The sequence below is a fragment of the Mytilus trossulus genome, chromosome 11, assembly GCF_036588685.1.
Source record: "Mytilus trossulus isolate FHL-02 chromosome 11, PNRI_Mtr1.1.1.hap1, whole genome shotgun sequence".
Classification (NCBI taxonomy): Eukaryota; Metazoa; Mollusca; class Bivalvia; order Mytilida; family Mytilidae; genus Mytilus; species Mytilus trossulus.
In genome coordinates, this window is record NC_086383.1 from 23,957,368 (window position 1) to 23,981,207 (window position 23,840).

At 31.6% G+C, this 23,840-nt stretch overlaps 1 protein-coding gene across 1 annotated transcript; it reads right to left on the reverse strand.

The window, feature by feature from the left end:
* Positions 1-1,579: 1,579 nt before the first annotated feature.
* Positions 1,580-23,210, reverse strand: LOC134690903 (uncharacterized). Its single transcript, XM_063551066.1, has 4 exons — positions 23,061-23,210; positions 14,389-15,316; positions 7,463-7,544; positions 1,580-4,576 (listed from the first exon to the last, which is right to left on the reverse strand). The coding sequence occupies exons 1-3, from the start codon at positions 23,076-23,078 to the stop codon at positions 7,486-7,488; spliced, it is 1,005 nt and encodes a 334-aa protein (XP_063407136.1). The 5' UTR covers positions 23,079-23,210; the 3' UTR covers positions 1,580-4,576; positions 7,463-7,485.
* Between the last annotated feature and the right edge of the window lie 630 nt (positions 23,211-23,840).

A 23,840-nucleotide genomic window follows, 5' to 3' on the forward strand; every position in this document is an offset into this window, starting at 1 on the left:
GAAATCAAATCTATGGAAGATTCTCTTTCTACAAGTATATACATGCATAACACACATATAAAGCCTTCTTTGTTAGACAGGAGGGGAAAGGGGGTGTTTAAAAATTATGAGTGTCAATTTTAAGGTTTTTTCCTAACTGTGTATTGCTACCTCAGTTCTTGGAAAGTGTATGATTGAAATGGGGATGTTGAACAATTACACGGAGTTTTGGTCCGATGTCGATTTGTAGATTATTGATGTGAACAACTTATGATGAGGAAAACCTTGACCTTGTTTTTATTGACAGAAAATATTTTCACAAATGAGACCTACCGAATTATACTATCTACCGAGTTCATGATATCATGTGCAACGCAACGGATGTCACATGTGGAGCAGGAGCTTCTTACTCTTCCGGATCACCTGAGATCATTCCCAGTTTTTGGTGGTGATCGTGTTTCTTATTCTTTTGTTTTTCATGTTTTGTCTTGTGTACTATTGTACCAAGTTAGGAAAATGGCCATTGTTACATTATAGTTCGTCTCTGTGTGTTTTACTTTTCGGTGTTGTGTCTCTGTTGTGTCGTATATTTGATATGTTTCCCTCAGCTTTAGCATGTTTAGTTTGTAGCCCGGATTTGTTTTTTCTTTATCGATTAATGAATTTTGAACAGCGGTATACTACTGTTGCCTTTATACATTATACTATATCATCTGTAAAACGAATATTCCATAACGGTCAACCAACTCGTAATGGCATCCGTAAAATTTTCGAAGGAATGAAATCAACTTCATCTTTTGGAATCATTCCATGGTCTTCGTTAGTGGTTGTCTGTCATATATCAGTATTCGTTTTTTTTCGTTTTGTCATGAAATAAGACGCTTGTTTTTGTAAGTTTGAATTGTTTTACATTTTGTCATGTATAAAACCTGACTATATAAAGCATGTATTTTGCTCATTTGTTGATATTGGCAATATTATAACTTATTATTGGTCAAATTCACGTTATATGAACTTTGTGGGATATCTGTCGATTTAAAAAAAACACACATCTTATAATTTTACTTTCTACCGGTAGAAATTAATATGCAGATGGAAATCGTCCAACACTAATTTAATATTCGCTTTCGATGTTATATTTTACGCGATGTTGATGACTATACATTATTCTACTTTCTACATCTCAGTTGTCAGCAACAGTCACTGGTCGTATTACATTTTCAATGTACTATAAAACTTTTTTCTGTCGAGATTATAACATTAATGAAAAAGAGGCAAATTGTACTGTTAGCATGAGAGCTGAAAATTAATTGATGTAATCAAATTGGGAATTGAACTAGGGAATGTGTCAGAGAGATAGCAACCCAAACAAATGATTGAAACAGCCGAAGGCTACAAATGGCGACAAAAATCCTACATCCGGTGTTGGGCGTCAGCACGCTCCTAAACCAAAATATAAATAAAAGCGTCAACAATGGTTTATATGTTTTATTATTAAAATAAAAATTAGGTATAGTGTATGACTATGACAAATAATTATATACAATAACTATAAGGCAGCAAAATAATTCAATATTAAAAAATGAAATTGATTGGCAAGCATTGTTTCTTATTAAGAGAGAATGTTCTAAAATGTAATAAGATAAAAAAAAAAAAATCCATTGAGTAATAATTCATAAGCATCTTTTATTTATTGAAAAAATACATTAGTTAATCAGACATCAGTATTACATTTTTTTGGTTTTTGTTCTGATACATTTGTGCATTTAGTGAAAACGATGCCATCAGTAAGCTTTCAATATAGCTTATTTTGAGACCGTAATATTGATTTTCACAAATGAGGTAGATTTAACCAAAACATACGATACAAGGTGTATTATACTAAAAGTACTTTGCACGACCTTCGGAATGTTTTGATTATGGCTCTTATTCATATCCAATTTCATCAAAACAATATGTCGACTGCAAATTTAAGTAAAATATATTATAAGATTAATCAACACTTCTACTTTATATTGGTTTTCCTATTAAATTATCAACAACCTGAAAATATCAATGTTTAAGTCAATATGTCCGAACCGCTTGTCTTGGTATACATTCACCAAAAGGCTTATAGCTACAATATTGACAGTCAAGAATGTATGAGTACCAACAACACCTTGTTACAATGGCGGATACAGAAATTTTCATAAGTGGGAGCCCACTGACTGTCTAAGAGGGGGCCCGCTCCTGTCAAAATTTAGATTATCTATATAAGCAACCCGGCCCCCTACCCCCTCCCCTAAATCCGCCTCTGGGTTATCTATGTTAAAATGATATACAAATCAATTTGTGGTCAACTAAGTCAAATAATGTCAATGAATACTCATAATCATAGTTTTGATTGTTTTACAAATAGAACTCAATACAATCATTTCATTGATTTTGCTTTTCATACTTTTTGTAATTATAAAGAATACATTATGAGTTTTCTCAAATCTTATTCTTTTGATCTGACATTTATATAAGAGGATAAAACAAGATTAAGAAAATAACTCTTTAAATAAAAGAAGGTCAATCTGAAAAGGTTAACGGAACTGAAGGTAACTCTTCAAATAGGTAATGCCTGTGTAAAAAGCGGTTCTCTCAATTCCTTTGATAAAAACCCATTTATATTTGAATAAAACAAAACAAATATGTAATACTTAGAACATTCTAATGATAATTATTAAAGCATTTTTGCCAATACAATTAGGTGTAGCCCCTCATAACCGTGATCTAACTCTTTAAATCGTTGTATTTACTTAATTTGAATTATGCTAAACAAAAGGTTAACTATAGACGACTGTAAGCATATTAAACCTGTCTAAGCCAATAAACATGATGAACTATCAAACTTCTGTGACTGGGCTTGTTACTGTTTTGTAATCAAAACAACATAGGAATATAATCAAAGGAAAATGAAAATCACAATTCTAAAACAATGTTACATTATTAACGCATTAAGGTATCAAATTGTCGTACGCGTCACGCGCGTTTTGTCTATAAATGACTAAAAAATGACACACGAATTAAGTTAAAAAAGCAAAATAAAGTTAGAAGTAGGACCAACAAATGAATTCAAAAATGTTTTCATAAGCAATTTCATTTTTTTTTAATTAAATGGGCATAGCATAATAAAAGAGTAAGTTTCTGTTTCCTGCGTGAACCAGTAATGAATTCTATTGAAAGCTTGACTTTCTTGCATGTTACATGAAAATCTGTGTGTACATAATTAAAGATGTGTCTGAGAATAATTATATAATGACATGCTATCTTTAATTGAATTGATATACGTAACAAATGATAAAAAGATCAGTATTGGTTTTAAGTAGATACCGCATGCAATGGAACTGTAGTTATACAATGAAAATATATTTCTTTTAAACTAACGTTGTATATAAGGAAATGCCTTGTTAAGTCATGATTGTGACATTTGTTTTACTTTCGTTTGATGTATTTGAGCTTTTGATTTTGCCATTCGATAAAGGACTTTTAAAATTTCCCTTTTACTTTGTTTTTGTTATTTTAATATTTTGGTATAGATTTTCCGAGTTTACTGCATGAGCTGTACATTATTGTCATCACAGATGGAATAAGACAAGGAACAGTATATTAATCCCGTATATCTATACAAACCAACATTAAGTTCTAATGACTGAAACGGTTTTGAATTCATTTAAAAGCTTAAAATTTAACAAAGTTTAATCATAAAAGGGTTATAACTTATTGTCATGTAATTGAAATACCTTATGCTTATATTTAATCACATACATGTATAGCCTTTTGTTTGCACACATCTTGTTTTATATTAAAGAAATGATGCAACAATGTTCCATTGGGAATGTGTTATGGATAGCTGCCCTAGTTAATCATTATTGATGAAAAAGATAACTTTATATATGAAAATATGATGTTATAATGTTATTCAACAACAGTTATACAACTGTCAGCTGTATTTGTGCAATTAAGATATTCAAAATTACTGATGGTTATAAAAATAGTAGAAACTGCGTTTAGAAGAATCATATGTTGGAAAACAATTTTGTATCAATTAACTCATCATAGATACCAGGACTAAATTTAGGACAAAAGACTCACCAGTGACGCTCAAATCCCAAAAAAAATAAAAATGCCAAATAAAGTAAGAAGTTGAATAGCATTGAGGACCAAAATTCCTAAACGTTTTGCCAAATACAGCTAAGGTAATCTTAGCCTAAGGTAGAAAAGCCGTAGAATTTCAAAAAATTCAAAAATTTGTAAACAGTAAATTTATAAATATAACCATATCAAGGACAATTCGTGTCAGCACACAAAGTACTGACTACTGGGCTTGTGATCAAACGATATAAACTTGGATAAGTAATATCTCACCGATAAGTTCAAAAAGATACATGATTAGATATGAATGTTAAAATACAAATTTACTAAATATTCCAAATTGAATTCCTGTTTCGTGAGAGATGTAACAAACATACAAATGTGATTGCACATCTGTCGTTCAGTCCATCATCCTGTCACATCTTGGTTGTGAATTTCTGTATTCCAATCACCTTCAAGTCTCTTGAATGATAAGTACCTAAAAGAAACAAATGGACATTATTATACAAGAGACATTGTGTTAGCACCATGTGCTTCAAGAATTTTTCTAAGTTTTTCTGGAATATCAAAAAGTTGGTTTTGATGATCATACTATATTGCAAATACTATTTAATTATTATGGCAAGTTAGCGTACAAAATTGGCCAATAAATGGTTTTGATTTCATTTTATGAAAATTAGCAATAAACATAAAATGTACAGGCACATAAGAGGTAATTTCAATTGCGAGTCCAAATTTTTGTTCAAACCAAAATGTTGTAATTGAAAGTGCCTGCATTAAGTCAGCATTCGATATTTTCCCAGCCATTCTAGCAATATGCTCTGTTTATTTCTGTTAATCCTGTACCCTTCCATATATATGTCCAAAAGAATACATTTTTTTATAATGTATCAAATCAAATTCCGAACCAGGTGTACAAAGAATAAGGAAATGTATATTTTCATGACATTGAAGTCTGCGTTAAAGTATGCAAAAGCCTGTAGTAATTTGAATTTACAACGTCTAATTGAAAATAATGTGTAAATTGTACACAACCTCGAAGCCGTAGGAAGGAAAATATTCATTAGGCAATCTTGCGTCACACTAATTACAAGACATGGATAAAAATCAATAACCGCAGATGCTCCACTCGGCTTCTTCTGTATTAGTACGTAAAACTGTCTCTTAGCTGTGTCTTATATTTGTTATTTAATAAACTTCGACATCGATCAATATTAATCTAAATATTTTTTTACAGCAATATGTTGAACTCATTGCGACCTCACTTGTATTGAACTTTCATTATCTGAAGCAGCATTGTGGACAGAATATGTTGATTTGTTATATAAAGATACATGTACCACACGAACAGTACATATATACTTATATGACATGCGTTTCCGTTGGTATCTTCAGTGAGAATATTCATGATCAAAGCGGTTATTGGACGTATTTTTTATATCAACGAAATAAAACAAAACCACACAAAAACTTTAACTACCATTTTACTGCAAAAGAAATCTCAATATCCTTCTAAAAGATATTTAAAGATTCCAATTTTGCTTTTGTAAACAGATTTCTCTTATTCTTACTCGATTTATCCTTTTCCTGTTGGTTATTCTCATTCTATCATCGTGTGGTTTGATCTCAGTTATTTATTGGTTAAAAATTCGTTTATGACGTCAAATTTTCTTGCTTTCCTCTGAAATTGCAACTGTGACGTCACGAAAAATACGACCATGCCTGATGACGTCAAGTAGAAAGAATACATATGTTTAGCATGTCGTTCAAAAAGAACGCTTAAGATTGCTAGATATCGTAAAAATATCAAGAGAGAAGCAGACTCCACCACAAAATCTCGTCCATACAATATGTATCCACTCTCAACAGTTAATATTAAATATTTTAGAATTTAACTGTCTCGACTGGATAAATATCGCATCACATTCGATGCAGTGGTAGAATCTATATGTATCATCATTCAGAATTGCTGAAATTCTTACATGCATTCGTGCACCTAAATACTGTATGGTTGTAAATAAGAAGTCAATACATGTACGTATTTATTTCAATAAATGTGAATATGAATCGTCACGTCTGTAAAATAAATGTTTTCTCCAAGGCAAAATGTGAAAAGACGAAATTTCTGAAAGTAAACTATAAAAACCGTCATACGACCAAAGAGTTTGGAATTCATTTGATTGTCGAAACGTATGATCACCAGCTTACAGTTAGGGAGGTATTTTGAAATGATAATATTAAGTTCTTATTATGTCTTCCAAAGCCAAGCCAGAGTGAACCAATGTTGTAATTTATGTAATCCATGTGCATGATTACGGAGTCTAGGAATTATGACAGAAATAAAACAACATACAAATTCATCATTTAGTCCCGTATATATCAAATATTACCCTCATTCAGACCAGAGTGATTTTACACGGAAAATTCTTAAGAATAAAGAAAAGAAATTAACAGCATCCTTTAGCTTTCTGCTATATAAATTATGTTATCCCACTTTGAATTTCAAAACTTTGTGATTATGTTGAACGTATCTATCTCAACAATATTAAGATAAAGGATGCAACAGATAAAGTTGAGTCTCATATCTTCAATTGCATCTAGAAATTGGCAATGGAGGTCGTTTGACAAAAAAAAAATCGATAAAACAGATGATTTCAGCTTCCCATTTTCAAACTCTTAGTTTTTTATGGAGTAAAATTCCAGCAACCCGCCCGAAGAATATAGCTTCCAGTTGATACCATATTTCAGGGTTTGTATCTACTAGCGTGCATTCCTGGATGGAGGGCTCCCGCTCAGGTGTCTACAAAATGTGAAATTGAAATCATCCCGTCATAAACTTTTCAGACGTCACCAGGATATGGTTGGCCGTTTGAAAATATCTGTTTCACAAATGACGCCGGAGATGTTCCAAATTATGTAACTACTATCCAGCTTCCGTTCCCCGAACGTGACCAACTGAATTAGACTTATCACCGGACGTGTACTTACATGAGCAACATGACATGTGCCACATGTGGAGCAGTATCTGCTTACCTTTCTTGAACACCGGATTCGGGAGCATCTGAGACAAATCTAATTATGTGAACGAGTTCATGTTGCCTAATTAAGAGCTTTTCGTGTTGTGTTTAGAGTATTGTTGTTTAACTATCTCATCATCTTTTTTTGCCATAGCGTTATGTGTGTATTTTCGACGAGTATGAATGACCCTTTAATACTTCGCTTCTCTCGGGCTATAATGTCGTACACGAGCAACACCAAATATGCGAATTGTTTTGTTCAGTCTTTAGTTTTCTTTGCTATGGTTTGTATTCCGTAGCTGTCTTTTTGTCTTTTGTACTCCACAAAATCACATGAAAATGCTTACCTAAGATAACCGATTGGCTGCTTTCAAGGAGGAACAGTAGTGGTCGTTATAAATAGATCAGTGTCAGTCTTTTCATCTCCAACTGTAAGAGAAATAGCATATACAAATAAGTAAATCATTTATTTAAACTGACGTTTAAATACAAATCTGACATGTCGCTATAGTTTTACGTTCTTAATCCTTAGATTAATAATAAACGGTTCACTGTTACCATATAGATAAAACGAAACACACACATCTATGTTTATCTAAATGACAGCTTCCATACCCCCGAGGGTATCACCAGCCCAGTAGCCAGTACTTCGGTACTGACATGAAAATACGGAGTTTTTGTTATTAAAATTTGCTGTTACAAAATATTATAAATTATTATAAATGAAGGAATGTATCTCCCTCATGCAAAGCTCTGATTCCTATCACGGATTTGACTATACTTTTTGCAACTTTTGGATTATAGCTCTTCATCTTTTATACATCTTTGAATTTCAAATATTTTGGCCACAAGCATCATTGAAGAGACATGTAATGTCGAAATTCGCATCTGGTGCAAGAAAATTGGTACCGCTAATGGTATTACTACCACTGGTTCGATGCCTCTGCTGGTGGACTTTTAGTCCCCGCGGGTATCACCAGCCCAGTAGCCAGTATTAAAATTTGCTGTTACAAAATATTAGAAATTATTATAAATTAAGGAATGTATCTCCCTCATGCAAAGCTCTGATTCCTTTCACGGATTTGGCTATACTTTTTGAACCTTTTGGATTATAGCTCTTCATCTTTTATATAAGCTTTGAATTTCAAATATTTTAGCCACAAGCATCACTAAAGGGACATGTATTGTCGAAATTGGCATCTGGTGCAAGAAAATTGGTACCGTTAATGTTGTTATTCCAAATATATGAACAACAAAAAATACATTATAGTCATATTATATATATTTAATAGTTATGCATTATAGATCTATCAAGATATTTACACAAAAATGACCTTCTGATTTTAAGAACTTTTTTATTTCTTGTTCAATTGATGTTTTTTCGCAGTGAAGATGGTGCAAAGTTCTTTCAATCAGTTCGCTATTTAATTTGCTTGAAATATAATATGATCTACTCGAAACAAAATGTGTATCAAATGTTAGATTTTCCATGAACAGCGTAAAAATCAATATTTCAGTTCTATTCATAGGATAAAGATGATTTACTGCTTTGTAAGGAATGCTTTTAAAAATATAAGCCATGTGTTTAATTTTGTTTGATACCTCGCAATTTGGCTCCAAGATATATATGCCAACACGCATAACCCCTATTTGTTAAGAAAGACGTTTTAAGAGACGAACACATTCTACCGTCTAGAAACTGAGAGCAAAACAAAGTTCAAATTCAAAATACAATTATAGAATAATTCAACACGGCTTTGCAGATAGATACATTGAGTATATGTTTACATGGTGTTGTTACGACTGTCATAAATGTCATAAATTTTAATACCATTGCTTTCACAATTGATCCAGAGGATAATAACTATATGATATTACCATAATTGACTAATCAATAAATACTAGGAGTGTACTTGATAATACAATGCATTTATAGCATAATCACAACTCTGGATATGATATAGTCATGTTACATTGTGTTTAAAAGGACATAATTTATTGATACATTATATTGTGAAAAAGAGCAATTTAAGTAGAAAGTGCACAATTGGAAAAAGTCAGGAATATGAGCGTTGTTGTCCATTCGTTTGATGTGTTTGAGGTTTTGATTTTGCCATTTGCTTAGTGACTTTTCGGTCAGAATGTTCTTCTGTGTTCGGTATTTTTGTTATTTTACTTTATCCATTTTTTGTGATTACGTGCAGATATCATCAAGTTTTATTTTTAGATAGAAGAACATTAGAGGAATAAAAGTGATATCTGGAGGTGTTTACAATAACTAAATATAAAGACAATTTACAATAACTAAATATAAAGACAATTTACAAGTTATCAGAAATTCCAAGAGCAAATTCACTTATGATATGGCTAAATAAAACGCTCTAAAACATCGAACGAATGAAAAACAATTGTAATATTTCAGACATGGTACAGACATTTCCTTATGAAGAAAAAAACTGAATTAAACTTGTTGTTGTATAGCTAGTTAAACTTGTTTGGCAGTCGCATAAAATTCCATTGTATTTACAGTTCAATTTGTGAATAAAACAAACAAACATAATAGGTAGCAATTTCAAACAGAGGGGTAATTAAAAAAACAAAACAACCAAACTGCAAAGAAAATTCAAATCGGAAGGTATCTTATCATAAAATGATTTTAAAACATATTCAAAACGTTGAAAAAACAACACTGCTTTGATAAGGTATATACGATAACATTTATATTAATGTGTTTGACCTTCATTACTAAAACAATGGTAAAGAAGTGTAAATAAACTCATCATAGATACCAGGATTAAAATTTCTATATACTTCAGACGCACGCTTCGTCTACAAAAGACTCATTAGTGGCGCTCGTATCCAAAAAATGTTTTTTAAAAAAGGCCAAAACAGTACAAAGTTGAAAAGCATTGAGGAGCAACATTCCTAAAAGTTTTGCCAAATACAGCTAAGGTAATCTATTCCTGGGGTAAAATTATACAGACTGCTAGTTCTCCCTTGGTATCAGATAGCAATTTAACCTTAATTGGACGGTAGATTATGATGTTGACAGAATATAAAGTGATGTTTTCCTGATCTGCTTATCAATAATAATTAATTAAGGGAGTATGACACACTCCATGACAACGGTTTTAACGATTCAAGGTCCGGAGTTTTAACGCTTCCATGTCCGGAATTGTTAGTGGAGTATATCAAAGGCGATTAAAAATAAAACAAGTACAGCATAAAATTAGAGATCATTAGATATTAACAATAAAATAACAATGTTATATGAATAGCTGTACAAGTCAACCTCAATTAGATTTTACTGTTACATGTACCATGTACCGAATTGATTGGTTTAGACAGGACTACGTTTACTTTAAATGTAATTTCATTTATTTGTAAGACTGGAATTATTTCCTGCAACCAGGGGCAACTTATATACATCTTTTTCAGTGCACATGTTATAAATTCCATTTTATCTTTGGTTATTAAGTTGCTCGTAATTATTTTAAAAAGGTCACCAGACGTCATGGTATAACTGTATTTATGTAGTTATAACCATTCTGCTACATTTGAACCTTATTTCGTGTAATCGTATCAACTGCTTATATGCACTTATTATATTATCCTGTACTACATAAACCTGGTTAGACATCTCAAATTTAGCATTTTCAGTACAATACAAAAACAACAATATGTTAACAAAGTGATTATTACTATACAATGATGTAAATAAATTTATAATAAATGAATAAAAAACAAATTCGAGCTATATATGAAGAGCAAGTGCTTCTAATCGACTTGCTATGATATAAAGAGTAACAGCTGTCACATATATAAAGGCAACAGTAGTAAAACCGCTGTTCAAAAGTCATAAATCGATTGAAATGTAAGTATTCAACATGTTAAATATAAATATATGTATATTGTTCACATAGCTACGTATAAGGAGGACACCAAATTGATATGTAGTCCATTCCATGTTTGTTTAAGTTTATTTACATATTTTGTTAGAATGAGTATGTTAAGCGACTTTTATATACTAGTAGTATGTAAATTGTATAAACAGCATATGACATGTACTTTTATAGTCATTGTTGAAAAGAGCAACTGGTATACTTAAATTTTATATATAAACTTGTGAATATAAGTGGAACTATTTTTGGGAGCTTTCCGAATAAAGAATTGCAATTCAGTCTGTTCTACTGCTCTAGGTAATAGTTGCAGTTTATACGTAAAAGAACGTATGAAACTAATACTTGATAAAAAAAAAATTACTTGGTTCGTCCAGAATGCTCAAACAAAGTTACCTTCACAAAACTGAACAAATTTATATACATCTAAGTATATATATATATATATAAATACTTAAAAAGTTTAAATGCTATATAGCGTAAACTATCTTAAAAGAATAACAAAGTCATCCAATATCATCTCACTTTAAAACTTTCTAAAATCAACATAACATTTATAAAAAATATAATATAACAATTTTGACAAATGCGCTGTTCGAAATCTAATCTTTGATTGAGCGGATCAAACTAGAATGGACCTAAAATATTGCCACATTCGCACAAATAATCAGATTTTTAGCATGGTGAAGATATATTCCATAATTTAGATTTCAAAAATTTCATTCAAACAATATTTGAAGTTTTTGAACTGATGGTGATAGTTTCGGTTACTAACAGTTCCCCAGGTAGAGTTATCGACCAAGTGGTAGCATGAAATAGTATAAGCGGTATGGTATAAATTAAATTAGTTTTGATAACTGACTTCAGAGTTGGGGATTCTGCAATGAACTTGCAATTTATTTCTGCCAAGATATCCTTCTGCGTACGGTCGTCAATCTATATGCAAATACTGTTGTTGTAATTTACTGATGAGCCATAAGGTTAAGAATTCTTTAAAGATTTTGAATTTGAATTTGAATCTAAATATTCAAGTCAGATAGTTTATTGGTTATACTTTGACATGTAAAATAATAAGCTATTCATTGTTATTGTTGATGCCTAAATTTTGTTAAAAAAATCTATACTTATTATATAAGTATACGGTTTTAAAGCCAGCAATGGTCAAATAGTTCTAGAAAACAGACACACAGAGGAATGTAGATTTTTTAAAGAAATGGTTGAATGAATAGTTTTTAAACCCTATACCTATTTTTAAATTTGACAAGTGTTGTTGTATGTAATTGTTTATATGAATTTCATTTGGAATTGTTTTGATGAATGTGTAACTACTTTCCAACGTCCGGTCTATATTGTTGTTAGCTTTTTTTTTAATCTTATGAGTGAAACCATTTACACTGATTTGTGTAGTTCATTCTAAGGTGGTATTGCTTAATAGCTGTACCAGGTTACCCGAGGATCGGCGTCTTCGAACATGCATAACCCCAGGGGCAGATACAACCATTTTAAAAGTGGGTTCCAACCCCGAAAAAGAAGGGTTTTCAACTAAATGTCTTCAATCAAACGCATTGATCTTATAAAAAGGGGTATTACGGAACCCCACTCCCGAATGCACCACTTTACATTTGAAAATGTCTGTACCAAGTCAGAATATGGCAGTTCTTGTCCATTCGTTTTTGATGCGTTTCGTTATTTGATTTTGCCATGTGATTATGGACTTTCCGAATTAATTTTTCTCTAAGTTCAGTATTTTTGTGATTTTACTTTTTACTCCACCACTGTCCTAATTCAGGTACTCTTCAATCGTATTTAATATTTACAGTAGAATGCCTGTTCCACAACTTTTTCGGGATTTGGGGGGTAAATCTGGGTGAATTTGGGTAAAGCTATGTCCAACATAATACTATGTCAAATTTACATTTATTTGATTATTCAGTGTCTCTTACATTTGTAACAGATTTGAAAAGTTGCTAATCGATAAATTTCTCATTTTCTTTTTATGTTTAGACGAGATAATCAGCACTGGGTGAAGTTTGACAATACAAAAAAGCTATCAAAACCAATTCGAAGTAAACATAAATGACAGAAATCTGCTAAATTCAAAATTATTTTCAGAAGACGTTATATGCTTTTATTGATTTAAAACACATTAGTTATATATTCACTTAAGTATTGCAAAGAAAGTCTACCAACATACCGCACTGGCTTGACTGCTTTGGAATCAATGTTAATATAAAAACGTAATTGAACGATAGATTATGTTGACAGAAAATAAAACATTGTTTAATGGATTCTACTTATCAATAATAGATTAAGAAAGATAATGACATGTTTCATAACAACGCTTTTATCACTTTTACTGAAACATAGTTTATTGGGTCTCCCTAAAAGTATATTTTGCAAAAAAAGTAATTGTTTTCTGATCCAATTTACCCTATCTGAGAATAGAAGTTTTATATTGATATCTATTTTTAAAACACTTTAATGAGCAGGGTACGATTTATTATCAAACTTTGAAAAAAACGCGCAACTTTTTAACTAGCATATAATTAAAACAAAACTAAACAATTCAATAGAAAATTGCTTCGAACAACAAAGAGATGCAAAATTACTCAATTTAAAAGCCATGTTTTGGATAGTGGCTTATCACAAATGACGAGCTGCTTTCCATCTCCTCACATGGGGTCTCATTTAGTAGTGAGTTTTAGTGCGTCAGAGATACACAATTTTAATTTTGGTATCTATAATAAGTTTATTCATTCAATTCTTTTTGGTTTTTCCTTTAGATATAGGATGTGGTACAGGGGCGGATCCAGCAATTTTAAAAAAGGGGGTTCCTAACCAAGGACAAAGGGGGGTTCCAATTACATGTCCCCATTCAAATGCATTGATCGTCCAAAAAAACCACGGAACCCCCCCCCCCCCCCCCCCCCTTTCTGGATCCGCGCCTGTGGTATGAGTGCAAATGAGACAACTCTCTTATTCAAAATGCATTTGCTATTATAGTGTTGTACATCAGTAAAGTATGTTGACCTGTGATATAAGCAAAGATTGACAATTTAGAATAACCTTATATTATATTAACCCTAATGAAACACTGTGTCTGTGTTAATCAATTCAATGTTGATCCATTCATTGTTATTCAATCTGATTAAACAAGTGGGCTAATACAAGTTATTATATAAAATGATCTCAATAATGTTAAATGTAAATAGGCGATCCGGGTTGGAAAAAAGCAATTATAAACTAATCCAATAATGGCCATAAAGCTGATACAAAAAGTCACACAGATTATATATTGATGTCTCTATAAATAGCTACAAACACATATTATTTACTGGTATTGGTTTATAGTTATATATGTGTAACATACTTACCGATGAAAGCATATATCACCACAATAATCACAGAAACAAACAACGTTATTCCAATTGTCAAAAACAATATATTCAGCACTTTCTTTAAAATCCTATATTCCTCTGGATTTCTGTTTTCTAGAACAATTTGACCATTGCTGGCTTTAACTCTATCATCTAATAGAACGCGGTTTATTTTTCTCCAAATTGTATTTCGTTCTTTCGCCTCGTCAGTATTAAAACTATCCATATTTTTTATTTGTTTTGAACTATTATCAGGATCTGTTAAAATGATATCAATGCCTCGAGCATCCATTGTCACTGAAGTAGCATCCATTTCAATTTCTTTCCTATTGGTTTTATTTTTTGAGTCTGTCGTGCTGTTTATTTTTGAAAATGATGTTTCCATAGCATCCATTTTGCTTGATTTTATTCCACTAGTATCATTGTCATTATTATGTTCGTTAATTGTCGAATTAGATGGCCCTGTATGATGATCAGCTGAATCAAGAATGATAAATCGATTTTGAAAGTATACCACGCGCTGCGTAGTGTTAGGTTGTGGCGGGAATTTATCAGACGACATCTGTGACAACCCATTGATATGTTTTAGTTCTGCTTGTTTTGCATTATCTGTAACGTTTTTAGATCGTCTGTCTCTTCTGTCACGTTGTGTACGTGGCTTCTGCTGCTGCATTTTTTCACGCGATCCAGATGAATGCATTTGTACCTTTTCATTTTGCCGTTTTCTATTTGTATCTGTCATTTCGTTTCTTTTAGTTATAGCTTGAACCGCTGCATTTCTGATCTTTGCTTTCTTCCATAATGTTAAAGTAGTAGGGTCTTTTTCGTCCTCATATTTTGGTTCTGGTTTCCCCTGCACATTTTTAAAACTAGATTCATTGGTAGCTTTTATTTCATCACTATTTGTTCTTCCAGACTTCCTATCCTGAAACACATTTATGATATTGTATTTACAACATATGATTTGTTTTCCTTAGAGGATCATGAACTTTACAATACAACACGGTTATTGTTACACTTTTAATCAGTCATACTATTGAATAGTTCATCACTGTAAATAACTTTTTCATTCAAGTTAATGTAACAGATGCTGCATTCATAGTGATGTGTTATTTACAAAAAATAATAAGTATAAATCTATAAGTGTAGGTTGTTTAGATTTGTTATTTTAATGCAAACAAACATTTTGATATACAGTGAAACCTGTGTTAACCGACACACCGAGGGACTAGGGAAAAGGGTTGTTTATCAAGGTTTCGGAATACTCAGATTTCTTTTCTGCCAGGATACGCATTTTTTTTACCATAACTGATTTATCGGTTAAAGCAGGATGTTGGAATCCTGAGGTGTCGGATAAGGCAGGTTACACTGTACGTGTGTTTCAACAAGAACATCAACGTTGATGGGGAAAAATCAATTATAAGGCATATTTAATGAATGTTTTTAAAAAATTATCGTTAAAACATTTCCTAAAATAGTAAAAGTGTTGAATAATTTAGCAAATGATTTGACGAGCAGCATTCCTGTAAAGGATGCCATATTGCTCAGTGGTGTATGAAATTCCATGGATCAATTTGCTGGTAGTATCAAATACACGCAATAAAGTAATTAACTTGTAAAACGTCAAGCTGGATTAATAACGGTTTGGCATTGAAGTTCAGAAAGTATATGAGATACGATAAAATTGTAAATTATAAAACAAATAACGACTGAATCGTATGCATTAAAAGGTGAACATTTATATGTTGATAGAAAATAAACAAATACAACAGAAATATAAAGGAAAAAATAGGTACCAAAATTCAACAAAAGATAAAAAAACAAAAACAAACCCAAAACCAATAGATTAATAAACATCAAAATGCTTTTACACTAATTATTCTCAACTTTTTGAATTTAATTGTACTTTGCAGCCATTCCCTTGAAAAAGGTAACATATATTCAGTACAAACCCTGATATCGGCATCTGAGGCAACGAAATCGGTGTACATGTTACCTGGAACAACACACCTTTTATCGAAATATTTAACTGCAAACAAAACTCTGTTTAATACGTTCAATGCTCAGATTTGGGATGCGAACATTGCTATTATAAGCTAACGGTATTCCATACCACAAAATCCATTCCACCCATTTATATTTCCGTATATAAAGGGTGTTTATGGTTGGCGGTGTAACTAATGCTTGCTGAAGAATGTTAATACATTGCATACATTTTACATGTCTCGAATTGCACTTTAATTATTGAAAATATGCATGTTGATTTTGCCATTTGATTCAGGACCACATTTTTTTTTCTCGGAGTTCAGTATTTTTGCAATTCTAGTTTTCACCCTATAAGCGACAGAGACAGTATAATAAACAAAAGACACAAGATAAACGAATGTACGCATTTGCACAATAGGCATGGTGACTTTTAAAAAGAACATAACAGATTCAAAAAATCTAGACAACCGAACTCATTCTTGATGTTATGTTGAATATTAAACAATTTTCGAAATGCAACTCGATTATTAACAGTTCGAACAATGTGAACAGTTTCAATCAGCTGGGACCCCGGACCCCTCGAAGTAGCTTCTGTCCACTGAAACCTTAATCTAGTAAATTATGTGGAGGTCAAGTAATACAGTAGATGGTCACATAGTTTGCATACAACCCAAAACTAAAAAGTTATACATTGTTAGCATTACTTCAAAACAGCATATTGAAACATATGGGAAAACTACATACATATCACATTGTCCTTAATATGATAAAACTTAAAGGTTAAAAGTTATTTACACCAACGGAAAAAATGTGTATGTAAAATTTGAACATATTCAAATAATGATGAAAGACATATGACAAAATGAAAGATTTACTCATTATTGGCAAGTTTTTATAACGCATTATCGCGGGTTAGTGTAAACAATATTTTTTATTATGATAAATACAAGTATAAATTATAAACACATATCGCGGGTTATGTGATTTAATATTTGATTTCCGTTTCACTGGGATGAATTATGTATACTTGTATATTAAGTTAAAACAATACTTTGACGTTTGATATGCAATTTTATCATTTTTAACAAACGAAATAAAACGTTGATTTGTACCATTAATAGAAATTTCATACCATATGGGGGAAACTGCATATATGCAGGCGCGGATCCAGAGGGGGGTTCCGGGGGTTGGACTCCCCCCTTTTTGTTTGGACGATCAATGCATTTGAATGGGGACATGTAGTTGGAACCCCACCCCCACCCCTTGTCCTGGGTAAGGAACCCCTCCTTTTTAAATGGCTGGATCCACCCCTGATATGCCATTTCGCATCGAATAGATCAAACTCGTGTTTAACATTTTTGAATGATATAAGATATGCACATGTACGAACAAATGTATGTAAACATTTATAGATTCAGATTGTGAAAAAAGACGAATGTTAAATGAAAGATAAACGTATTATAAGCCAATCTTCACAACGCAATATCGCGGGTTTTTGATTAACATGATGAGGTGAATTATGCATACTTATATTAAGCCGAAACAATGCTTTGACATAGACAAAGCGTAACGAGATATGTCATTTTTCTTTTTATATACATAGCTGAAAGCCTCTCATACATATCCTGTCATTTTTTTTTTCTCTTTCTCGTTAAGTGGTAAAAATCGATGATGGTCTTTCTGTGACAGATCTCTAATGACAACGGATATATAAAATATGTACATGTTAAATCAGCATAAATACATAATTCGACGCAGTATAATGGTAGTTTATAGCATTTGATCTTGACTTGTGACGAAGAGTTTTTCTACTTGAACACGGCATCGTTTTGATCAATACAAATAATTTGGAATTTACAGTATTGTCAGATGCCTTTGTTTTGCATTCCTGAATTTAAGAATTTTGTAAGAAACTGAAGTCAATTAGAATTCATTACGCTTAACGTTCAGTAGCAAATATTAGATGCAAAGTAAAGACGATCACACTTTTTTTTTTACTGTTCCAGCAAATAAGTCGAAGTTGTGTTTAACTTACGACTACATAATTCAAATATGCACATGTAAATTAAATGTTGTCAAAAAAGCTTGAATATGTGTGGTTTTTGTTTCGATTCTTGTTTTCAAATACTAGGGGGAAAATATTCTTCAACCATTCTGATTTCATGTCCCTTATATGTTTTAACCCCAGCTTTTTCTTAAAATTTAATAAGGTCTCTCAATTTTCACTTTACGGGGCATTTGGTAATGTGTTCTATATACTATTTTTATGACATACTTCACACAGCAAGATCCATTATGTGATCGTCTTTGCGTACTTCCGTCGGCCCAAAAGTTTGTACGTTGTCAAACCGTCAATCATGGCGTGAAGGATTAAAATGGTGACTTTTTGAATTGCTTATTAATAGTAGTTCTCATGCTGATGATAACTCTTTGAAATATTAATGTTTTGACCAATATTCTGTTGTATCTTATCGTAGAAACGTGGTACTGTTTGTGGTTAATTTATTTTTCTTGTACCATTTTGTTTACGACTAATTTAGTATGTTTAGCTTTAGACCTTGACGAAATGAGAAATTTAAATAAATAATTTATATGTAAAACGTAATACGCAGTTTTAATAACCTTTTTAGGCATTCATGTGACAAGAATGTATTCAACTTAGAAGCGTAGAACATTTTAATACACTATTATACCGCATCAGAACTAAATTAAACAGAAACAGTGATTACGCAACTTCCAGGCAATAACCAAAGCTCGGTATAGTTCGGGAAAGTTCGGAGAGTCGACAACCTTGCTTCGGAAGTTGAGTACGTGTGACGTTTCTTTGTTGAAGCCAGCAGACTACGGTTCCTCTGTTTCGGTGTTCGTTAAAATTAAAAGAGGAGCTACCATTTACTTTAAATCCTTAAACCCCATAAAGTACTAACACTTACACATTCTCCATGATTCATTTCAGTTGCATAAACAAACATCTCACTATTTCCACTATATTAAATATGTATCTCCAATTTCTTTGAGAATATGAAGCTGACCATTCTTGTAGTGATAACTTTGCCGAATGAAGACATTTTGAATAGCGAGAATTTTTACAACCGATGAGGAATTAATTTAAACATAAATTCCTTAATTACATCCAGGGGCGACTTTTGCAACATGAAGACATATTTGAACACAATCGATACAAATGCAACTATTTCTTTCTATAGTTGTATTGCAAGTACTGCATATTTATGCACTATTTGTGTCTGTTTTACTACTTCAAAAAGTACAATAGGTTCTTATTCAAATGTGTTGGTTTAGTATCATCCACAATTTTCTTCAGTAAAGAAAAATACTATATATTCTTATTCAAATGTTTTGGTTTAGTATTATCCCCAAGTTTCTTCAGTAATACATACATGTATGCATGAAATATTATTCTATGTTTCTTCCATATAGTAATAATATATTCAAAAATGTAAAAGTTAAAGTGTCCGTTGATGGTTAAATTGTCTCCTGCCCATTTGTATGTCCCAGAGTAGTAATCTGGTTAACTGCTACAACAATTATGAAGGAATTGTATCTCATTATGTATTATTTACGAGAATTAGGAATTCTAGAACTATGAAATCTTGACTTATCAAAGCAGTCTCAAATGTGAAATACAAATTGAGAAGCCTACTTAAGGTGGTACCCAACACTTTCACTAAAATAAATTTGGATCGTTTAATTTTCATAAAATTTTGTCAAAATATTTACTTTGACCCTTTAGCAAAAATATAATTTTTTTTAAGAAATTTTGAACCAACCGTTTTGTCAAAAAAAATACACTGGTTATATAGTAGTTTGACAAACTCCATTTTTGATCATTGAGAAGCTTAATTTTTGCTTTACAGCACAACGTAATTAAAACGTTATGCTGATTTTACAGAGTTATCTCCCTGTAGTGTTAGGTACCACCTTAAAATGAACTGAACAATGGTACTTTACAAATGTGTTCTTACTGTGAGAGAGTTAGTTAGGTCCATAGATTGAACTTTCCACAGTTAAATATGCCTATCAAATATGCTGTCAACATTAATATGTTCTGATGATAAGTATCCATAATCCCCCAAAAAATGAATCAATCTTTAATTCCATAAAGCATTATCCTGTATAACCAAAGCTAAGTTCTTGCACAACTATGTATGATTCATGTATTGTTACAAGTAACTTATATTGGTATTACAAATATATAATGAAGATACAAGAGTAGTATGATTTATTTATTATCATTTATTATTTGAAGTCATAAACCATAGTTATTTATATATCTAGCTGTTGGGTATATCAATAAGAGTTCCTTAATTCTAATTATAACACCCATATGAGCTTTTCTCACAGCTGTTAACATATAGGACACTGAAATGAAGAAAACACGTCTTACCATTTTAGTTGTAAGAGTATAACCCAACTTTCATATATTTGTTTGTTTATTAAAATTTCATAGAATATTAATTATAACACTTTATATTAGCTTTCCCACAAAGCTGTATGAATATATGATAATGGCTTCAACACTGGTCTTACCATTTTAGTTATAAGAGGATATGCCAATTTTCAATTCAAAGTGTCTACTGTTTTGTTTGCTTGGGTTTTTTTCCGTTTTTTTTCGTAGAATAAATGTTGATACACTTGTCTATATAATGCATGCATTCAGTATTTCAAACTATAATATATTATAGATTAGACCGTTGGTTTTCTTGTTTTAATTGTTGTCATTTTTGGGTCCTCCATAGCTTGCTTTTTGGTGTGAGCCAAGGAACTTGTTAACTCTTTATACATTGTCTCTTGGGTGTGTCACGGAATAGAAGTTCCTTCATAATATAAGTTCCAAATGAAAAAACTATTCTGGAATATTATTTCCACAGGAAAAAATATTACAGTCAGATGTTCCTAACGGAATAAATAGTATAGAATATTTGTTCCGACAGGTACAGGTATTATGACATTGTTTATAATAAAGTTTCCACTGGAACTTCTGTTAGGTGGAACAAATATACGTTGACAGATGGAGGGTTGTCTCATTGTCACCCATACCCCATCTTCTTGTTTATAAGAAACCAATATGTTACATTCTCTTTTTTTTTTATAGATAACTTTAAATACTAACTAAAGTTAAGAATTTTAAAATTTGTTTATGTGATTTTCTGCCAAAAAGCTTATTGTTTATCCAACATTTCTATTTTAACAGAATTGGCTATGCACTTCTACAACGGAAGACCCACTTTTGCGAAGGATTTAGTGACAGTCGGAAGAAAATCAAAAATTTGATTAGCAAATGTAAACTTTAAACTTTCAACATAAAACAAATAACGTACGGTGACATATAGGACCTATAGTTGTTAATTTCAGTGTCATTTTGGTCTCTTGTGGAGAGTTGTCTCATTGACAATCATACCACATCCTTTTTTTTATAAGAAATCAATAAGCTGTTGATATATATACAGAGTATTTCAAACACAATGTTTTGAAAATATTTTTTACCTTTGAACCAAATCAAATTTTGAAAGGAGGATGTTTATACTAGTAATATGTTCAATGGTGTTGAAGTAACAAATCGTACAGATGAATTAATACGGGTGAATCCAGCCATTTTGAAAAGGGGGTTCACAATTCAGGATAAGGAGGGTCAAACATATGTCTCCATTCAAATGCATTTATAACCCCAAAAAGGGGGGTTCAAACCCTCAGACCCCCTCCTTTGGAATCCGCCACTGGATGAGGCCTGTACATTGTAAATACCGTAAAATTTATTAACGCGGGGATTTTCGTCAACACGGCAATAATGATTGGTTCATATGATACTGTAAAAAGGAAAATAGAAAGAAGAGAATAAATTAAACACAAATAGTTCTAAGACGTATGCAATACAAAAATTTGCAAATGAATCGGTCTATATTATGACTCAACTTTTATCTTTGTGTTCAAAGAGACGCAACTCTTTCGAATTTCAGATTATTCATTGTGTGTATTTTGTTGTTACAGTAATGTTGGTGTGTTTTTATATTTGTTATTTGGTTTCTTTGCTGTGCTTTTGTTTCTTATGGTGTATGGGCTGTGTTTTTTTTTGGTGGGGAATGTTTTACTTTTGAGGAGGTATTTTCCAATATACATGCTGATGCTTTTGTAACTTTATATAACAACATCATTTTACAAACTTAATGAAAAATAGACAGTGCTATTCTCCGTAAAAATCATACAAAGACTAATTTTTAAAGAGAAAATGAACTGTACTTAATACACATCAAACACGTTCTTATTTATCTATGATTCTATATATTCTTTCATTTTTAAAAGTTGATTGATGATACAGATAGATATTGAAGTCCTTCAGCCATTGATAAACTTTTTTGTCCAGTGGAAAATATTACACGGCGCATAGCGTAAACAACATTGGTACTAATGGTTGTAATCGTTACTTTTCTAGATTGTTACGCGGACATTAACATGGTAGTTCATACGCTAACAGTCAAAGGCGATGTCATACTACGAGCGCGGAAACTTTAATTCCGTCTTGAAATCTTCGAGCCAACATGAAAAAACATTTACATGTTACGAAGAAATTAATGAACGAATATGGAGTGTGCAATTTATAATTATATAAACACAGTATGTGCACGATTTGTACGCATACATGTACAAGTATTTTATAAATCACTTACCTTCGATGATTTCGGCATTTTTTCTTTTTATGAAAAACCTTCACGTACATGTAGCTGACACTGAATTTTCGTTTACAGTTATTTTACTCTATTGCATAAATATTGTACACAAACTCATGCAATACACATTAAAATGTAAGAATGTTTACACAAAACTTTAAGTATTTAAATGATAATAAAAAGAAGTTTACGGTCTAGTAAATTTGAATTCCGTGTGGTTTTCGTTTAAAATTAAAATTTTTGCTATTTAAATCTTTCATATGTTAATCGCACGGTTGTTTACATTATTTTCGGACCATAAAGCATGTACATATAGAATAGTCGTATATAGCCGTCAGCTATTTGTAAAGATGTTGGATCTTTCATTTGTTGGCAAATAAATAAGTTCAACCGTCTCGCATTGTAAAACAATAATTAGTACTATAGTTTCAACAATGAATGTAGTCTCAATCATGCCGCCGCTTTAAATGCATACATGTAGCTATACATGCTATATTCATATATGCATCTGAGTAATCAAGACAACAATAAATGTTAACAGTCGCTATGGAATATTACTTTTGGAGAGAAACACGTTTTGATTAAGGAAAAATAGATAAACACACGTATTATAATCAGTGATATAAAAATAACAAAAGATAAAAGAAAGATATAAGAAAGGTATCGAATGTTCTTAGTACTTTAAAATTTTTGCTCCGTGTTGAAACCCTGACTTTGACTTTGTGATGAAGAACAGCAATACAAGCGCTTTTTTCTTTGCTTTTTGTGTGTTATCTGGTG